This window comes from Narcine bancroftii, chromosome 3, assembly GCF_036971445.1.
Source record: "Narcine bancroftii isolate sNarBan1 chromosome 3, sNarBan1.hap1, whole genome shotgun sequence".
Taxonomy (NCBI): Eukaryota; Metazoa; Chordata; class Chondrichthyes; order Torpediniformes; family Narcinidae; genus Narcine; species Narcine bancroftii.
Window position 1 is genome coordinate 339,329,314 of NC_091471.1, and position 21,754 is coordinate 339,351,067.

The 21,754-nt window shown below is 42.8% G+C and overlaps 1 protein-coding gene across 1 annotated transcript in view; it reads left to right on the plus strand.

Moving 5' to 3' along the window:
- The first annotated feature begins 2,042 nt into the window (after positions 1–2,042).
- Positions 2,043–21,754, plus strand: part of LOC138756592 (glucagon-like peptide 2 receptor) — a 70,919-nt gene continuing 51,207 nt past the window's right edge. The window contains exons 1-2 of the mRNA XM_069923016.1: positions 2,043–2,324; positions 16,164–16,257. Coding sequence (XP_069779117.1) covers positions 2,166–2,324; positions 16,164–16,257 — 253 coding nt within the window. The 5' untranslated portion in view covers positions 2,043–2,165. The remainder of the gene's footprint in view (positions 2,325–16,163; positions 16,258–21,754) is intronic.

Here is a 21,754-nt window from a genome sequence, read left to right on the forward strand (position 1 = left end):
CTGGTGAGGCCTGTCCTGATCTAGGACCATCGAGGCTAGGAGCATGGAGACTCCATACTCATCACTCAAGTGGCCCCCACCATCCTGGGTTGCCCTGCGTGGGTAAAATGGCTTCGACCTCATGGAATGGCAAGATGGCCGCCCTCCTTCCTCCTTTGACGATGATGGAACCGAGTTTGAATATGGGTTGCAGCAAGATGGCCACCAAGCCTTTTCGCGCAGTTTCCTCACCGCCACCCTCAGTCCACATGTAGCACAGCATATGGACTTGGGTGAATTCGGGGCAGGTGGCTTGGGGCTGGAATTGGAACTGGGAGCAGTGCAAGCCACGGACTTCCCCAGGCTTCCCCTCATGTGGCAAATCCTCGCCCAATGCTCTTTCTTGCCACAGCTTGAACACACTGAGTCTTTAGCTAGGTAATGAGACTGAGGATGCTGCCTCTTGCCGCAGAAATAAAAAATTCCCTATCACGGGAGCTCTCCCTAGCACAGGAAGTGGCAGCCATTAGGGCTGGGGTAGTGGGAGCATCTGGTCCCTGGAAGTGTCACCTGGGTGAGTGAGCTTACTGGCTTCAAGGTCATCATTCTGGAGTTTGGCCTGTTCCAATGATTTGGCCAGTTCAAGATGGCTAGCCAGATCATTTGTTCCTGACTCGAGTAGTCACTGCCTCATTTACCTTGAGCGGCCCCCATGACTAGAGTGTCCCAGATCTGATCTTCCTCATGAATGCAGCCCATAGCCACTGCGTACCTGCATTTCTTGGCAAGTGTCCAGAGATCCAGCAGGTAGTCATCAATGGTCTTTCCATGCTGTTGGTGACATAGAGCAAATCGTTGCCTCACTAGGACCTCATTTTTTTCCCTTCAACACCTCGATGGCAGTCCCTGATGCCTGCATACCCTTTCGTTCCTACCCTGGAAACGGGTGCAGACCTCCTGTGTTCATTTGTCTCTGGTCGCGTTCACGTAGGCCTGGAAGCAGTCTAGCCAGTATGTGAAGTCCTCAGCTGCATCTGGGGACAGAGGGTCTATCAGTAACGTACCTGGCTTGAGTAGCGCTTCTATCGTTTAGGGCAGAAGCTAATAAAATTGTAGCTCGAATAAAAGCTCTCATGACTGGAGGGAGAACAAATGCTTTTATTAGCTTATAACTATGGGTAGGGGTTCACAGTAGTCTTTGGAAGGGTTCTGGGTTTAGGCGGGAAACCAGGGTTATATACGTTAGTAGATGGGGGCGGAGCCGGGAGGCAGAGCCAGCCATCAGCACAACACACTACCAGTGAATCCCAGTTCACTGCAACGAGTATATATTGTATTACAAATAGAGTACTGTACTTTATCTAAACGATGAATCCTGACACTACATACGAAAAATACATAACCTTGTCACATTTTGTGACAACTGTATTGTTGCTTGTGCAGGAGTTTCAAATGCAAATTATTTGTTTCTGGTCTCCACCTTAGAAGTGTCTGCCGCTTCAAAAGTGGCTTTATAATACTCCACCTTAGAAGTATCTGCCCCTTCAAAAGTGGCTTCATAATATCTTGTGAAGTCTTGAGATTGCATTGGGTGCTTAAGACAGGATGCCCTACGTAAGTATGTATTAAAAACAAACCATGGAAGGTTTCAGATTGTAGCTTTTTTTTATAATGTGGAAGAAAATCAAACTTTATCAATTTACCAACTCAATAAAGTTTTATTTGTGAAAGTAAGTAAAGCATGGTTTTTAAGATATATGGAATGGGTCAATCAATTTGCTGGTGAATGGTTAATTTATATGCAAATACAATGTGATTTTGTGGCTATGTTTCTATGGGAACTGCCTGTTTTTGCTGTGATTGGTAGAGAGCAGTTTAGGAGTTAGTGTGATGTGTGAGACAATACCATATTCTGACAGCTGCATATTCAGTAGCTGTAGTCCTCTCTCTTGGGATTGCAGGCTGCTCAGGAATCCCTCTAAACTTTCCACCTCCGCTGGTTAATTTTGCATTGAGTTAGCTATGAATGAAAGATTGTTTTGATTCATCATTCCAGGAGCTGGAGGTCTTGACTCAATGGACCAACGCAAATAAAGGGAACTTGCCGTGTTGGAACTGCTGACACCTGAACGATTTGGTGAGGCTGGGAAAAGGTGTACATCATCCTAGGTCGTGAAGAGGATTGGATGTTCTTCAATGAGGCAGACTACTCTGAAGCAATGGGGATCTTCAATGACAGAGGCAGGGATGAGGGAATAAGTTTAAACCTGTGGCTCCGTCGTTTACAAACTTCGAGGACTGAAATGCCATTGCCTATCTTCATTGTGTTGCTGCACGTAATGCAGGTGAGAGCGTGCGACTGATTAAATGAAAGTCTGAGTACATTAAAAATAGAGGAAAGATAAAGCCACGGAAAACAAACAATTAACACGGCGAACCTTTCAGTTTGGTGTTTTGCCAGCCTATTCGTCAGTTTAAAGGCAGAATGAATTCCACAAGGCTTTATGGTAACTTTTCTCTCATAGAAAGTTTTCATTTATTTCTGTTTGGTCTTTTTGGCATGTCCTTTTTTAACATGTTTGCATTTTTTACTAAATCCATAAGCTGTCAAAGAACCGTGTTCGACTGCGACAGGGCTTTCATTAAAGCACTGGGAAAAACAGCAAGGAATAAAAGATTTTGTTTTCTTTCAAAATATCCTTTTCCTAATCTCACTCATTAGACGCATACAGTTGAGTCTGAAGTAACACAAGTGTGCTCCTGGCAGAATTTTCAGTGAATGCACCCCTCTCTTTGCAATGAGGCTTTAAGCATAAAAGCTAAGGAAGGGAGGGAGAATTTAGATTCAAAAGCAGCAAAACCAGGTTCTGGACCCTCAATACATAATTCATTTGTTGATATTCTCATGACTGATTTATCCAAAGTTCAGCAGGCTAATTGAAGTTTCTCCAAATCCATGCTCTCCTCAAAAATCTTTCATCAAGATTTAAGATTTATATTCTATGAAGGGAACAGTGCACTCAAAAATTGAAGTTTGTTCTGGGATCTAAGATCTGGATTATTTTCTCAGGATTACTAGTTGAATAACCTTGCCCCCACTTCACTTTTCTCAACAAAGGAGAGGATTTATCTGCATCAAGGCGCACAAACTGGATGGATTATCATTTTTAAATTTGTGAATGGCTGATGCGGGAAAGGCTTTGAAATGACGAGGTGACTGTTAAGCAGCTCATGCTGTCACCTGAACTGAATCTAATTTTGCAATGTTGAAAGCAACACACATTAGTTATTTCAAAGTAAGAAAGCTCATCAGGCCGTTTGCACAAGTTTCCTGCCTAAACTCCCCCATGAAGTTGTGTTAGCCCTTCCTCCAAAAGTCGCATTTCATTTTTCATCATGGCACAGATGTGATTCTGATATGATAACCAGTTAGGATAACAAAGTAATACCAACACAGATTGAATTAACATGCTAGAACCCATTAGATTTTGCACAAAGCAAATTTTTAATCGACTGGGGTCTCTACCAGAGAAGGGGCAAGATATTGAAAGTTGTCCGACACCCTGCCATTCTTCATTGATTGTTTAAATTACAAAAAATTGTGCATAAATAACATAAATATATATTTTTCACTTTTTTTAATAAAGCCTACCTCATATGTAAGTTGAGATAGGATCATTATCTGCAGTTCAATTTTCAAAATGCCTGCAGTTGTGTTTCTTGCAGTGAAATTTTCCAATCCAGTCTCTATAATGTCAAATAATTGTTATTGTCAGACAATCTTCACTGAGAGCAAATTAAGGAAGGGGGAGGAAATATTTCTTAAAAATCATGTCTGCATGTTGAGTCTGTTTGAAAGTACTGTATATACTGACAGCTTTACATCTCAAAGCAGATTTCTCTGAAAATAAAGGTGAGTGTGTTATATCTATAGGTTAGAGTCAACATCTAACCCCAATCCCATGCCCTTTTAGTCACTGCATGTTTATATTTATCATCACATATACTGAGGTGTGTGCTACCCAACAAGTCTACCCAGGCGTAACTGGAGCTGGATAAAAAACACTGCACAGAGTTACTGTGAGAGATCAGTTCAAATGAAATAAGGGCAACATTACTTTGCTAGCATCAGTGTTCATCAGTGATCTGATTGCAGCGGGAAAGAAACTGTCCTTGAATCTGGTGGAGTGTGATCCCGCGCGCGCTCGAGTTTTCTTCCCGATGGGAGGAGGGAGACGAGAGCGTGGCTGGGGTGGAATGAACCCTTCAGTATGTTGCCTCAGGAGCCGTAGATGAGGTCAACAGAGGGAAGGAAGGTTCTGAGCTACAATATGCTGGGGGACATATGCCTGGCACAGGAGCAAATTACAACAAAAAGTAAAGCATTTTCCCTTGTCACTACATCTTGCTCATCCTCATTCCCTTGTTTTATCCTCTTGTGCTTTTATTTCCTGGTTGCTTCCACTCGTATTTTATTTTTCTCCATTGCTTTTCATATCTCCCTCCCTCGTTCCCTACAATGCAGCAATATATGATGAATATATGTAAAGAATATTAAGTAGCCAGTATATTCTAGCCAGACTTTTTTTTAAAAAATGAAGTGGTACACTAATTTTTCTGTCTCCTTTAGCTTTTGCTTAACAGACTAAATTTGTTGTAATATTTAGTGCTATGTACCATGAGTAGTTAATCTCTTTTAAAAATGCGTTAATATCTGCCAAGCAACCACTCGAGCACAAAAGTTGCCTTTTGTTGTGAATTGTGAACGTTTTCTCGGATTGTGCATTAGTTTACAAGATAACAAAGATTTTATGTTGTATTAAGGAGCTGCACTGTTGCTTATCCTGGCCACTCTGGTTCCAAACGTTTTATTTCCTGCACTGCGTAATCATCAGTTCACATATTTTCACCATCTCGGTCAGAAAACTGTCTTTGGACTAATTCTTGCCACAATGGTTAGCTCGCGGCACAGTTTAGCGTAGCGGTCGGCGCAATGCAATTGCAGCGCCAGCGATCCGGCTTCGAATCCGATGCTGTCTGTGAGCAGTTTGCATGCTCTCCCTGTGCCGGTGTGGGTTTCCTTTGGGTGCTCCAGTTTTCGCCCACCCTTGAAAGCCATCGTAGGTTAATTGGTGTATTTGGGGAGCAAGGGTCAGAAGGGCCTGTTACCATGTTGTTTGCCGAAATTTAAACGTCCAATGACAGCAAACTTTGACTCAGTGGTTATTGATTCAGAGAGGAAATGAGAAAATCTTTGAAACCTAAGTCACAAAAATGCTGTATAATGGATCTGATTATTTAACTTATTCTATATCGACATGGTGCATTTCAATACATCCATCACGTTAATTATAATAACCACTGTAATTGCTTATGAAGGAAACTTAGGATGGAGAGATATATGCACATCCTGCAAAAGGCTGTAACAAAATTATATGCCTTCAATCTATCATGTGCTTCAGGTCACTGAATGCTCTAAAGATATCATTCTCGCAACCCGCCCCCCCACCCACCCCCAACACTGCCGGGCTGAAGTTAGGTAGCTCTCCTCGTATCCTGCCAGCTCATGCTTTGGTGAAGACCGTGCCCCAATGAAAGGACAATCACGTCTCAACCAATTTTAAGTAACTGGAAGTTACGTTGGAGCCACAATTTCCAACATGAAAAGTCAGGCAAATTAATGAGGGTGTTGTACCTTTGGCCATTCTGGGAATCATATGAACAAGCAGGTGGGATTATGGTCAAGTTTATTGTCATCTGATTGCACAAGTACAATGCAACGAAACAGTATCCTCCGGACCTCGGTGCAAAACACGCAGACGTGCAACCAGACATAATACACATACAGACAAACAATACATATGCAGGACAAGCATTCATCTATACAAATAGATATTGTTTCCTGACTATGAGAGTCTCAAATGGTGAGCAGTTCCTTTCATCATTCTTACTGCCCATGAGAAGAAGGTGCTCCTCAGTCTGGTGCTGGCTGATATTCTTTCCTGATGGGAGCAGCTGACAGGTGGAAGGGGTCCTCAATGATTTTGTGCGCCCTCTTCAGTCAATGATCCATTAGAGTATGTCGATGGGGAGGGTGTGAGACTCCATTGATCCTCTCTGTCACTCTTGTGGTCCTATGGATTGACCTCCAATCCATTTCTCTGCAGCAACTGTACCACACTGTGATTCAGCTGGCCAGGACGCTCTCAATAGAGCTCCTATAGAAGGTTCACATAATAGTAGCCAGTGGCCTTGCCCGCTTCAGTCTTCTCAGAAAGTGTGGTCGCTGTTGCAATTTCCTGACAAGCGAGAAGACATTGTGTGTCCATAATAGGTCAGTAGTTAAGTGAACTCCAAAGAACTTGGTGCTCTTCACCTTCTCCCCTACAGAGTTGTTGATGTGTATTGGAGGGTGGTCATTCCTGGCCCTCCTGAAGTCCACGATCTCAAGTATACTCAGGAAATTAACAAGATAAAATGGGAAGGTGGAATGTGTAAAGATTTGTACAACAGTAAAAGAATGAGCGTTGCTTAAGGTTTGACTTTCAATACATTGCTGACCCACTCACTGCCTTTGGTTGGAAGTTGACTGCCTTCAACAATGGATGCTTTATTGACTGCTCATCTTCTGTTCATGATCTTTGGTCATTGCAGTGGCAATGAGTTGGGGGTATTACTCCTGGAAGAAACAGCAAGCCAGCGATCCAGTGTGGTTAATCAAGAAAAAATATTCTTTTGGTAAATAAACTGTGATGATAAGCGGTGGTCATGCCAAATATGTTTGTGAGCTCAAGAGATAGGACCAGTCATAATGACCATACCACATGGAAACAGGTCCTTCTGCCCTACTTGCTCACGGCAATCAAAATGTCCCACCCACACTAATCCCATCTGTTTGCATTTGGCCCAGATCCCTTCACTGTATCAGGCATTTGCCCTTTTTATGAAATAGTGATGAGTGTTAAATTATATTTGCAAGGTACCTTGGGAGGATATAAAACAGTGCAAGGCTGATGACATTACAATGCGGAATTGTGCTTGTAAATGGGTCAGGGACATGTGAGACGTTTACGATACAATTAGTGCAGCAGACCACTGACATCACATAATCTTGACCAGATAATTTAACCTAGCCCCTGCAGAGATTATTAGGATACAAGTCCAGTAAGGAGCATTGAAACAATTGGCAAACATAGTAATAAAAAGTCCAATTGCAAAATTCTTTTGGATCAGACACTCAGATTACAAAATGTGAAAGCTTTTTGGGCAACAGACAAATTTCCACCACTGTATATATAGTGTATAAAGTTGTGGAACAATTTTGATCAGGGCATAATTCTGAGCTAGAAACCCCAGAATTAATAACACTGCTATAATCCTCTTCTTTGCAAGGATGCCACACATCAATTGGGAAGGAAAAGGGAGACTGGGGAAGTGGGAAGTTTAAAAAGTCAAAAATTCTTTCTTTGGAAGCCCATTGCCCATTCAAGAGGGCCTGGTGTTACTAGTATTATTAGGTAGGGGATAATTCATTGACATTCAAGTCTCTGAACAAAGTAACTGCCAGTAAAGACTGTCACCCTGTATGACTAGACAAAGATTCACATAATGGGCACAGGTAGCTAGACAGTCGAGTCCACCCCAGTTTGATCTAAATAAAGTCCAGCAAGTCCCACTCTCCACTCTCCTGACTCCAGGAATGACCACCCTCCAATACACATCAACAACTCTGTAGTCACTCCATCATCCAGCCAATCATTTCCTTTCAATACTTAGCTATTTACTTTTCAAACTCCTCTCCTGTTAAATCCACCTCCTACCCCAGCTGTGCATATCATGCCTGAACCACTGTATATATCCAAAAAAACTTGTTTCTTTACATCTTTTTACAATTAAGGTTTTGGGCTAAAGCTTGGAGGTACAAGTGTGGGTCAGTGTCACTTGGACACAGAATAAATAACAAGGAGGAGCAAATGGGAATATTGAATGGTGTTTTTTGTAGGGGAAAGAACAGTGAGGACTCTAACAAGTAAAGAGGGATGTGGATTGTGATAAGACGGTAATAGAGAACTAAAGACGGGTCCAAGCGTAGATTCATGCAATACAGCGGTGATGACACCCAAGTTTCAGGAACATTATTCATTAGGTTATAATATGTTCTCTTTGATGTAATAGGAAATTGGATTTATTGTTAAATAAGTTACAGTCATAACATGCACCCATTGTTGTAACAGAAACTTAAGCTCATTGTTAACTTAGTTAGAGATAATTAAGCATCCTATATTGCAATCAACCTTATCTTGCCAGTAACTAGATCTTTGTTACATTCATTCTGTAACCAAAGCAGGAAAACTAAGTGAATCATGTTTCTGTAATCACGTCGAATGAGAGTGTCAAAACTGTACAAAAGTCATGCTGGTCTCCTGATGTAGAACAGTTTTAATAAATTGCCTGTTGTTTCAAACACCATATTCACATGGTACTTCTATTTGTTCAAACAGCATTCATTACATAGCCAAATAGGATATTTAAAGCCAACTAACTTGACTATAAAAGCAATGATTAGCATTTGTTTGATCCTCTTTCAAGCCTGGCTGTTGTAGGTTTTAGGGTACGTATTGGACATACATTGTGACAGACCAAAATGATGTTCAAAAAATATACAAGAAAGAATTCTAAGTTTTGTAGAGCAACCTGTTGAATGTCCAATGGAAGAAGAAGGGTTCAGTTAACGAGGTGCTTAGGGAAAGGAATGTGTACCTGTAATCAATGGCATATGAGAAAAATAGCGCAACACCATTACAATGCCAGCAATCGGGACCGGGGTTCAAATTCTGCACTGTCCTAAGGAGTTGGTACATTCTCCCCATGTCCTCATGGGTTTTCCCTGGGGGCTCCAGTTTCCTACCAGGGGTTGTGGACTAATTGGGTGTAAATTAGGAAGCACAGCTCAAGGGCTAAAATGGCCTGTTACCATATGCTATATGTCTAAAAAACTTTTTCAAAAATTGAAAAAAATTTAAAATATTGCATCAGCCAATGAGGAGGTCCACAAACCAGTCACGTACGAAACCTGCCCAAATAGATCTCTGGTCAGATTATTTAAAGAGGTGCCAAGTTCATGGACCACTCCATCCAGATTCACCAGCTCCATCTCCAACAAACTAATCTTGACAACCAAAAATTCAAAGTCTAAGTAAATATAGCGTGAAAGGAGAATGCACATGGGTTTGAGAGGTGATCAAGGTTGTGAACAGAGCAGGGAGAACCTGAGGAATATGCAGCTGAAAATGTATGGGAAAGGTAAAATAAGTTGCTAAATGTGTGACTTTCCTGAAGAAAGTGAAATCAGAAGCTGCAGAAATTAAAGAACAATTGAAGGATATAGAGCCAAGACGATGGTTAAAGGGAAAGTGGAGAACAGGAATCTAATGCCTCTTGAAATGACTTGTATGTGCAAATTGCCAACATCAACAAAAATCACAGCTTCCTCAACATGAAGGGATTCTTTTCTTTGAAAGCCAGGGATTCGGTGAATTGGTCAGTGAAGCGTTGGGCACGTATCTATTTTGCTGTAGTTCACCAAGGATCAAAAATATTCGATTTTGATGGCAGGGCAGAAGGAGCACTTTGGTGACGTGTCTGTGGAGGCCAACACAAAGTTACATACAAGCCTGCATTGAAAGCTAACAAGCAGCAGAGTGAATTAATCCTGGTGGAATATTCAGAATAAAAGACTGTAATCATGAAGCATCTGAATCATCATTTGGACAGCGATTTAGCACTGTTAGAGAGCAAGAGGAATTGGGACAATCCTCAATAGAAGTTTACTCAGAAGAAAACATTGGTAATGTGTCAGATGGTATGAGATTTGAGAGGGCAGTGGTGTCATTAAAACAATCCACAGAGCAGGTCAAGGGAAAAGTGTGAGTCGTTTCAACTATTTCTGCACAGATGGTGCTGTGGTGGAGATGAGGCTGCCAAAATGTTAGGGGAGAAGGCTTTTGCTGTTTAGAGAACTGCTAAATGAACTGAATCAAATGCAGACTAAGTAGGATGCTTTCTGTGAAAAATGCATTGCAATATGGAGGCATCTCTAGCATTCTAAAGATCCTACAAAAGATACCACATTAGGCATGGACTTCCTGATGTCAGCCTCCTGGCCAAAGTGCAACCAGAGAACTGAGAACAGTCATAGTAGAACAGCAAGCCTTGGAGGCAACCCAGGAAGAGGCCTTTAGAAGAAAACAGAATGACTTCCAAAGGGACAACAGGAAAGAGGGAAAGTCAAGAGCCATCCGAGGGTCGAGACAGAGAGAGAGAGAGAGAAGAGAGAGAGAGAGAGAGAGAGAGAGAGAGAGAGAGAGAGAGAGAGAGAGAGAGCGAAAGAGAGAGAAAGAGAGAGAGAGAGAAAGAGAGAGAGAAAGAGAGAGAGAGAGAGAGAGAAAGAGAGAGAGAGAGAGAGAGACTTAAACCAAGATACAGGAGTCGTAACTGAGTAAAAACACACAGAAATACTGCTGGGATTCAGCCAGTCTCATTCATTGGAGGTAAAGGTATATTTTTTTTGCTTATCCCTTGAAGGGCTCAGACACGAAATGTTTGTTAACATAATTTTAACTTCTGTGGATGCTGCAAGACCAGCTGAGTTCCTCCAGCATTTCTGTGTTTCTAGTACAATCACAGCGTCTGCAGACTTCCATGTTTCAGTTGTAATTGAGTTCATGGTTTGATGTGACTTTCCGAAATCCTCAAGGTCAAGATCAAGATTCAATTTATTGTCATAGTAATAAAAAGCAGACAGATTCGCCACTGGCAGGAGTTGCCTTGGCTCCTCTCTAATCTCTCTCTTATGCACACATCTCCAATTGCACAAAATTTCTTAAAATGGATATATAATACATTAATTTTCAGGGGCTGGGCCCATGGTTACAAAAGAGACAGGTTGAAATATGTCTTTAGGTGTTAATATATCCACTAGAGACTGTTCACCCGATCCGAAGAGGCCACCGCAGGCTTCTACCGTGCTACCATCAAGGCCACTTTTACCATCGTCTGTTGGATTCTGGATGTTAAATTGTCTTTTGTTTAAAAGGGAAAACCACTCTCACAGCTCACCATCTTTCAAGGTCGAAGTCATAGCATCTCTCCCATGAGGCCCCAATAATCCTGGACACGTATCTTCAGGAGCCCCGAACCGGGCCCATGACTCTGCCGCTCCAGGGACACCTCCTCCGGATCCACCACTACGTCTCCGCAACCCCCACCAACAGGCCACGTCAACTCTAGCGCCAAAGCCTGAAGGCCGCATCGCCCCAGCAGAGGCCTCAATCTTCTCAGCCTCCCAAGTCCGCAACGTAAGCTCCGTCTCCCAGTAGTCGGGCTTCGCGGCCACTTTCAGAGGTCTGCTCTTCCTTGGCGTTCTCCAAATTTCAACATCCGACTCCCTGTGTTCCAGGCCTCATCCTCATTGGATCAAGGATTGAGCGCGGCACCTACATGGGGGGGGGGGGGGGGGGGTGGGATTCCTGCTGCACCCGGTCCAGAGAGGCCGCAGAGGGCTACAGCCAAGCCGTCATCTTAGGGTTGAGAGTCACTGCCATCGTTGTTAGGTATTATTATCCTATGTTAAGTTTAATGTTAACAGTTGGTACTTAAAAATATATGATGTATTTTGGAGAAAATGGTTAATGCAGAAATTGTGTAATATGAGATTAGATGTAAATGAAGGTCTCTCTGGAGAAGTTTGTCATTGACATAATGGGTAGATCATTCAGAGTTGTTAAACACAGCTCTTGAGTGAAGTATTTGTTGAGAAGACTGAGAAACTAGATAAATAATATTTGGTTAGTTATAAATCTAACCAAACATTATCTATTCTATCACAGTTCTCTATGCATAAATCTCTCTGTCAATTACTTGATTGTATAATTTAATTTCTGTAGGAAGTGAGCTGATGGTATCATTTACTGCAATTAAAGAGTTGATTGTTGCTGGGCTTGTATTATTAGGGGATTAATGTACCTTAGATTTAATACCCTATATAATGATATTCGATGCATTGTTGAAACACCTGCTGATGATGTAGGTATTTTGCGGGCAGTCGTACTTTTGCTACTTCCTGTGTCAACCAGCTGCACCAAACTGGATGCAGGCAGCAGAAAAAAAAACACGAAAGCTGCAAAAAGCTAGAATCTTCAGCAAATGAAAAAAAATGGATGCTGGAGCTCGGCAGGTCCGACAGCATCCACAGGCAGTACTGGTGACCAAATATGTTGTGAATGCAGAGTCCACGTCAACCCAAGGAAGTGAGCCTGTACCAAGGAAAGGCGAGCAGCCACTTGCCAAATTCCATCGAGCAACAACGTTACCGAAAGAAGCCCCTCATCAATTTAAAAACAGTCCAGGCACAATGTCAGAATTTGTGGTTTGTCATCCATTAAATCATTTTCTCCGTGAATTCAGTTAGATGAACTGTGCAGCAACTCAACAGGACTTCTGGGTTTTATCTGCAATAGCCACATGGCCTGTGCATAGTTCTTTGATAGGAGCTAAGTCTGCGGAGTATCAGTCCGATTGCTGAACCCCGGTTATTGCATATTGCGTCTGATCTATCAGAATGTAATAATCTAGATAGGTTGAGTAATGGATGCAATTCTAGCTGTGCTTGATAATTCCCATGTTACCAGTGGACATGACCTGAAGAACAGTCAGCCGAGACAAAGGGCATATTGAAAACAAAATGAAGAGTTAATAACAAAACATTCTTTGGATTCTTTCTTTTCTTCTTTGGCTTGGCTTCGCGGACGAAGATTTATGGAGGGGGTAAAAAGTCCACGTCAGCTGCAGGCTCGTTTGTGGCTGACAAGTCCGATGCGGGACAGGCAGACACGGTTGCAGCGGTTGCAGGGGAAAATTGGTTGGTTGGGGTTGGGTGTTGGGTTTTTCCTCCTTTGCCTTTTGTCAGTGAGGTGGGCTCTGCGGTCTTCTTCAAAGGAGGTTGCTGCCCGCCAAACTGTGAGGCGCCAAGATGCACGGTTTGAGGCGTTATCAGCCCACTGGCGGTGGTCAATGTGGCAGGCACCAAGAGATTTCTTTAGGCAGTCCTTGTACCTTTTCTTTGGTGCACCTCTGTCACGGTGGCCAGTGGAGAGCTCGCCATATAACACGATCTTGGGAAGGCGATGGTCCTCCATTCTGGAGACGTGACCCATCCAGCGCAGCTGGATCTTCAGCAGCATGGACTCGATGCTGTCGACCTCTGCCATCTTGAGTACTTCGACGTTAGGGATGTAAGCGCTCCAATGGATGTTGAGGATGGAGCGGAGACAACACTGGTGGAAGCGTTCTAGGAGCCGTAGGTGGTGCCGGTAGAGGACCCATGATTCGGAGCCGAACAGGAGTGTGGGTATGACAACGGCTCTGTATACACTTACATCCCTTGCAAATGGACGTTGCACTGAATGATGCATGCTGGTGGCCAGTGTGGTCATTGCAAAACAGGTATCTCAGAATTCTTTTGTATTTCTCCTCAAGCAAGCTTTCTGCTTCCTACCACATGGGAACCAATTGGAGATCTTGGCCAAATGGACAAAATAATTCTTGCTATTGTTTTATATTTGTCTGGATATGTATGGTATTAAATGTAGGATATACTCTATGTCATAACCTAATTCTGTTGCTATCCATGTTTTTACTATTTCGTTGAAACATGCTGTTGTTGCATTTTAATGAACACAAATAACTTGCAACTAAGCTCTCAGACCAACATTGTTAGAAGTGCTTAACAAATTCTTTAGCTGGTAAGAAAGTGGGAATGGTAGAGATGATCTTCCTTCATGTAATTCTGAATAGTCACCCTGTAATGGTGACTGGCTGGCAACGTGCTGGAGATAAATGAACAAGTTTTCTAGGTACAATATAGCGAAACTTCTGTTTGCCAGCTCATGTTCCAAAGACAAACCGAGGTAAAATGATAATTAAGATTGTGAATGAGGTCTCTTCACTACTGTGAAAGTTTTACTGTTGGTGTAGAATAGAACGCCTGGTGTGGTGCTATACCTACATAATGTAGCGACAAAGTGCGTTGAAGGTCAGGTACTGGCAGGTCGGTCCTCCTACTCCATCCTGTTACACTCAGCATTGAGCCCAATGGCAGAAAACAAACATTCTGAGCCGAGGAACTTTGTATCTGATTGCCCAACTTTGACCTGAATATATTGTGCATGACCCTTTTCATTTCAATAGTGTTACTGACCTGCATGGAAAGTGCATGGAAATGAGTTTCTTTTGTTTATTCCTTATTTTACTTATTATTAACATTTTTATTGATTAATATTTGGTTGATATTTTCAACATTTTTTAATGTTTCAATTTTATTTAAATTGGTAACTTGATCAATGATCAAACCTCTTCAAAATACAAGTTTATTTTTAAACATATAAAGGGTATCTTTACATGAATCTGCAACGTACTGCTTCATTACTGCGGTGTGAGTCATTGAAGTCCAACTCTATGGAATTCATAAATCATTAACCATAATTCTGAGATAGGGAATAAACATTTTCTCCAATGGAATTAATGTGAAAAACAGAGAACTGATATAGTATGTCAATTATGGCAGGCTACCAATTCATAACAGGTGGTCACTTCAGGGATTTGCTTTGGAAACTGACAGGCGAATTGCTTTGAGCTGAAACCATTTATTGGGACTCAGCTCAAAATGTCAACCATACTTTTTTTTCCCACTAATACTGCTTGACCTGCAGAATTTTTACAGCAGCTTGTGTTTAGCTATAAATTATTATTGTTTAGTTTTGTGAGTTTCGATTTACAAATATGACCGGATGGAATGCAATTCCCAAACACAAATAAAAATCTTAAATTGCTAATGTGCTATTCCATCAGTAGAGGAGGGTGAATAATAATCCCAGCTAGACGTTAGAAGTAAGGCGCCGAATCTTCTCGCTACTTGGAAAGACAGACTGGTTCGCAGAATATGACCACCTCATAAATCTGTGGAGCCATGTGTAATAGCACCAGGGTTTGGCTTATAAAATCAATGAAGATAGACAAGGTTGCTCTGATTTTTGAAGAGAACATCACACACTCTTGAAAGAATTCATTTTGATATTTGTCTTTTCAAGCCTCCAAGTTTGGTGATAAACTACTTTTTGTTCATTTTATCCCTATACCGTAAAACCTTGTTAGAACGCGGTAGTTGGGGGGGGGGGCCTCCAAGATTTCATACCGCAGAACAGCTGAGTCGCGGAACAGATGCATCAGATAATATTAGAACTATCACAGAGGCAAGCAGTTTTGAACTCAAGTTGTTTTGTGCCTTTTGGAAGTCGAGGAGTCCATCTTTCTTACTATATTACAATGACATTCAAATGATATTTCATAGAGCTCAGGAGGAAAGATAATCCATCTATCTTTCAAAATTTGCAAAGTTTGGGGTCCACAGACAGCCGCGGATTAACGAATTGTGTTCTACGAGGTTTCATTGTAATTATCATAGAGCTTACCGTTAACAGTAAATAAAATGTATGTGGTTGGGCGTACACTAAATGCATACTGGAAAAGCCAAATTGAAATTTCTAGTTTGATAACTAATCAATCAATTGACCTACATTTCATCAGGATATTGCTCAAACAGGCCTTGGTAGTAAAGGTTTTGTGATTTTCATTGTCCTGACTCATGCCGTTAAAACATCTGATGGACTTTTTCAGAAAGTTGGATGAAAACTAAAGATACAGTACTATGGAGGCCCAGTTAGTCTAGCGGTTGTCACAATGCTATTGCAGCATCAGTGACTCGGGTTCGAATCTGGCGCTGTCTGGAAGAGATTCTCTGGTTTCCTTCCACATTCCAAAGACGTGTGGGGTTAGTGGGTTAATTGGTCACATGGGTGCATTTGGACAGTGCGGACACATTGGTCAGAAGGGCCTGATACATTGCTGGATCTCCAAGTTGAAATTAAATCATGTCCCAGGAGTTGAAGATTAGAAGCAGAGTTAAATCAAGAAATAATGTTTAAGCATTGACTTCATTTGGGATCAGCTATGCTGCTTCCATACAAAGCCTAACAGCAATCCTTTCCTTTGGTAATATGTAAAGAATTTTTCTTGTTTAGGTTTCTTACAGGGGCTTGTTTACATCTTCCATCCTGTTTACTCTGCAGGTCAGTGGCACACTACTGGAGGACACGATCAGTAACTGGTCCTTGTATAAGGATCAGTGTTTGCAAAACCTAACCAGGTCTAGTGCGAAAACTGGTGAGCAACCAAATTTGATATTAAAAATGATTCTTGGGGAAAATCACTCTGTTTAAAAATGTTATCTTTTTGCTCTCCTGGGCTTGGCTTCTATTGAGATGAGCACCAGAAAGGGAATCTGTTCAAACTCTTCAAGGAAGTACACTTTATTTGATGTTGTACTTCCTGTTGCCAATTGGGGAGCTTAAGAACATAAGAGATAGGAGTCGGCTGTCTGGCCCATTTACCCTACTCCACTGTTCAGTGGTTGATCTGGCTGTGGACTCAGCTCCATTCACCTGTCTGTTCTCCTTATTCCTTTAAATCTCCTATTCAAAAAAACCTATCTATGTCTTAATTCAATAAGGCATCCCTACTGCTTCCTTGAACATAGAACTGAAGATATTCACTACTCTTTGGGAGAAGCAGGTCCTTCTTATCTCTGTCTTAAGTCTAGTCTCCTAAATCTTGAGGCTGTGTCCCTTAGTTCTGGTCTCACCTGCAGTGGAAACAATCTCACTCCTTCTCTATTCCTTTCATAAGATCCACTTTCATCCTTCTAAACTCCAGGGAATATCCCAGGTTACTCAATCATTCCTCCAGTTCTGGAACCACCTGGTGAACATCCTCTGCACCGCCTCCAAAACCAGTCCATCCTTTCTCAAGTAAAGAGACCAGAAACTGCACACAGAACTCCAGGGTGCGGCCTCACCAAAGCCTTGTACAGTTGCAGCAGGATCTTCTCTCCTCTTAAATTCAACCCCTCCAGCAATGAAGATTACCATCGTGTTTGCCTTCATGCAGGCTACACCTGAAAACCACTTCTTTGCAATTCATGCACAAGCATTCCCAAGCTCTTCTGTACACTGGCATGGTGTAAATTTTCATGTTGTAAATATACAATTTTTCTTTCCAAATTAATAAGCACACATTGTCCTCCATCTGTCAGATCCTTGCCCACATTTTTCAACCTATCTATATCTATATCTGCTTTGAGGAATTGCTCACTTTGTCCATCACTCGTGGAGGTTGTCACAATCTTAGCTTTCTTCATAACTATTGACCAATTGGAAATTGTATTTGCAAGAGAGAGAGAGGTAATTAATGATTCATAACAGTGACTATGCAGTGCAGTTGGCTTCAAGAAAGATAATGATGAGTTTGGGTTATATTCATTGTACAAGGTGCATATGCACCAAATTTCTTACTTATTGCAGCCAAGCAGATAGTCCAAAAACAATTACAATTGTTTACATCAAATAACATTGAAAAAGATAAGAAATGCAAAAGATAGATAATAAATGTTCACATTACCAAAGTGTAAGAAAAAAAGTGAAGTTACTGATGAGTATTACTTGAAAGACTCTTGTAGAGAAACCAATAAGCTTTTATTCACTTAAGAACACAAGCACATCCGTACTGTTTGGTTGAGCTGCAGGGGCTGTGGAACAGTCACCTTTATACAGGAGCCTGTGGGGAAGGACCTCAGGTACAACCACCCAATAGGGATGTCTGACCAGACAAGGATACATAACAATGGTTTACCCCAGTTACAAATGTGAAGACAGGTCTTTCTGAAATGTCAGAGTAGGTTATGATTAGGGTAACAAGAGGAGGTTTGAGGGACGGATAGCTTTTGGAAAGAAACTGAAGGTGCTGGTGTTCAGACTTCTGTGTCCTCTGCCTGAAGACAGGTGAAAAGAAATTGTGACTAGGGTGAGGAGGTTATGTGGAGATGAATGATAAAACTTTTTGGAGTCCCAACAAATAATCTTTCTATTATTATACTCTCAAGAAGGCAGCCAACCTCCTAAATGAGCCGTATCTCTTTGGCCCATAAAGTTTCCATGATCAGGCCTTCCCAACTCCTTCTCAGCGAATGCCAGCCGAGACTTTGACTGAAACAAACTGAACAATGAACAGCTGACCATCTATGAAGCTGTTGTCAATCTGTCAGCACAACTTGGGCCATCGGCAACATTTGCATATCCAATGACATGCTAGCCAGCCATCTTTTACTAACTTCAAAACTCCATGCCTGGCTATCCTCCTATTGTTGCCGGCTAGTCAGGAAGCGGTGGAAGAGAGTGAAAGGAAAGTTCACTAGGAGTTCATTGAACCTTTGTTCTCTGAAACGGTCAAATTTCTATCTGTATGAGGTGAGCCAAGCCACATTGGCACAATGAGTGGGCAGAAGAAAATGATAGCATGATGCCAACAGTGTTGAAGAGGACAATCGTCCGGAAATTCTTCAGCAGCTGACTCCATCAAGAAGATTCATGCTGTTGGTTATAGAACTAGGCAGGCAATGAAATGTTTGCTTGATGATAAGATTACCAAAAACGTTTGCTTGGACGATTGAGGAAGGTATGGGGATCCAGCCCTGACCCTCGACAAGGCTGCATGCTGATCTTGGTGTTATGGTGGAGCATTCCATCAATCCACCTAGACTTAGCTGTGGAGTATCCAATAGCCAGTATCTCAATCTCCAATGCAGCATGGATGAGAGACAAGCCAATGGCTGCTGATACAGATATCTGCCATACAAGTTCAAACTATGATGGACTCCAATAGCTTGCAGATTGATCATGCACTCCTTAAGTGCACCATACAATAAGATCACAGAAGTTCTGCCGCAAGAGAATAGAGTGACTCCATGGAATCTTTCAAGATGACCTCTTGCACATCTCCAAAGCTAGCAGTCATACAGGGGTCATGCATTGCCTGTCAGTCAGGAAGCCCAGATTCTTTCTTTCTCTGCTCCAGCTGGGAGGAAAGTCTTCTGGAAGTGGACTACAAGGGCTGATTGCAAGCCCTCCTCTGCCTTCATCTGCTGAAGGTTGGTGACCTGCCACCAGTTCTGGTGCAGCTACTGATGTGGCACATCGTCAAGGCACAAGGAGCAATAAAGACGCATGAGTCATCAAGAAACACACGTCATTTGTTGAAATGTATTCACAGCTTTCATTTGGACAGTCAGTGTTGCAGGCACTGTCACTGGTGCACAGCTGCAGGGAGAATGTAAACCATGGGCATTGGGGAGATGGCAAGATTAGGGCGTGGCAATTTAAAATTGAAGTGCATAGGAACTTCTTGCTGAGAGAGGAGAGTTTGAGAAATGCTTCTGTTTAACACCCCAGATGAACAGCAGAGCCTCCGAGTCTGCAGTACCTCCTCCCCAATCCCAGTTCTGCAGTATCACTTCACCTGGCACCTTCACTCTGCCTGCATCAGTGACAGGGACCTCCCAATGGCCATCCATTTTAATTCTGCACCCACTTCTGCCCTGACATTTCTGCCCTTGGCCTTGTACAATTGGAGGAGCACAAATTGGAGGAGCAACACCTAATTCTCTCTCTCTCCAACTGAATGGCATCAGCGTCGACTTCTCTGGTTTCTGCTAGCCTACTCCCCATCTTTCTTCCAGCTCTCCACCACATTCCCTTTCCATTCCCAGAGCTTTCCCCATCCCACATTGTTTGCCATCCCTCCCTTATCTACCTATTACCTCCTGCCTGTGAGGGGAGTGGTCTTCCCCCTGACCCCCCACACCCCCCACAATTTTGTTCGGGTGACTGTTTACATTTTGCTCATACCTTGAAGCCCAAACATTGGTTATTTACCTTTACCTTTGCTGTACCAAGGACACTGTTTGACCTGCTGAGTTTCTCCTGCATTGTGTGTTTTTACTTCACTCACAGATCCACATGCATGCGATCAATGGTGCCCTGCTGCACTGTGAAGCATGCAATCTTGCAGCCACTCCAACCTTTGCATTCTGGTAATGTACTCAAATCAGAAAGCATCAGTCAAACATTGAACCCCCACTCCCCAATCCAGTTCCACTATTCCCATCTGTTCTATCTCTACTTTATCTTTGCTTTCACTTTTTTCACAAATTTTTACCCGCCCCCCCACCCCCCACCACCACCACCACCACTGTGGCCTCCTCTCCTACCTGTCCTTTCACCTCTCCCACTTTTATTGTACACTTTCCTTTGACTTTTTGGGTTCTTCCCCACCACCATCACCTGTTGCCCCTGCCACCACAGTCTGACTTTTCTGTTTGTTACGCTCCGTCTATCCCTTCCCACTTTGATCTCGAGAAAGTGCCCCCCCCCGAAACGTTGACTGACCGTTTCCATCCATGGATCCTACTGAGTTCCTCCTGCTTCAAGTACATCGGTCACATCACTGATATATTACTAGATGGTCAAGCTGAAGGTTGAGATCGACTTTGTGCATGCCTTCACTTTCAGCTTGGGAGGAACGTGACAATGGAAACCATCGACGGCCACAGCAGAGCAGTCCTTCTCTACAGTTGGAGCAGAGGAAATATTTCAGTTAGGACATTCTTTGTGAGCCACAGGCATGTTATGCACTTGCAAGATTCAGGATTATTTTATTGGCGTGGAATAAAACAGAAAATGTGATATTACACAAAATTTCCTTTAGTCTGCCATAGGACAAAGATTCGCTATCAGCAGAAATTGCGGAGTGCCCCCTTACAGTTCAAGAATGAGAAGCAAAAGAGAGCCTCCCCTCAAGTCATTGAGTGTCCATGGATTTGCCTCCAGCCTCTGCAGCCACACAGCCAAGCCATCAAAACCTGAGCGCCAGATGCACACCTCTGACACGATCCTCAGCATCCTCTGGCATCATTGTTCTGATGCCTGGTACCACTTCAGCCAGGCTTGAGCCAGTCTCCAGCAGTCCACAGCCCTGGTGTGGGTTCCTCGGCTCAAGTCACCAGCAGCCCCGCTGCCTGTGTGTTCTTCAGCCTCAGAAGCCCTTACTGGTCACAGCCATGGTCACTGTCCCATGGGTCATCTCCTCTGCTTCTTCTCAAATGAGGGGTGGTTTCCCCATTTTCTGGTGCCCTACGCCAGTCCCCCACTTCCACGGAGTCTGCAACCCTTCATGGCTGCTGCCGATCATCGGGGCCAGCATCTTGTGCCCAGACCCATGGTCACAGGATTTTAAAATAAAACCACTATCTGCTCCTTTGTCAGGTGTTTCAAACCAACAACAGTCAGACTGGGTGGTTGTGCCCCGCAGGGGAGCAGGCACTGTGTCTCCAAACCCTACTCTCCACAGGTCCGCCCGCACCAGTGACAGTGCCAACATTTTGTTTTCTTTCTTTCATATTCGGGGGGAATGAGGGCAATCATTCTCCAAAGACCCTGAGAATATATTGTTATGGGAGTCTTCCTCCCCTTCTCCTCCTTCCTCTTCCTTGACCAAGGGCACAACCCAGGTTGACAGTGCCAGCAATAAGCCTGTGATGCTTGAGGACTAAGGTCACCCAGCCTGTGTCCAGCAGGTGTCAACATTGTGCATGCAATCTTCCATCAATGCAATCCTGTCATAACCTTCCTTTTTGCTTTAATATTCAGCGCCAGTCTCTGATTTTATTGAAAAAAAATTGTAGTTGCTTCACAAATGAGTGATGAAACTCTATTGATTTGTAATGTACAGTTACCAATCTTAAATTAATTAATTATGCTTGAGGAAGGCA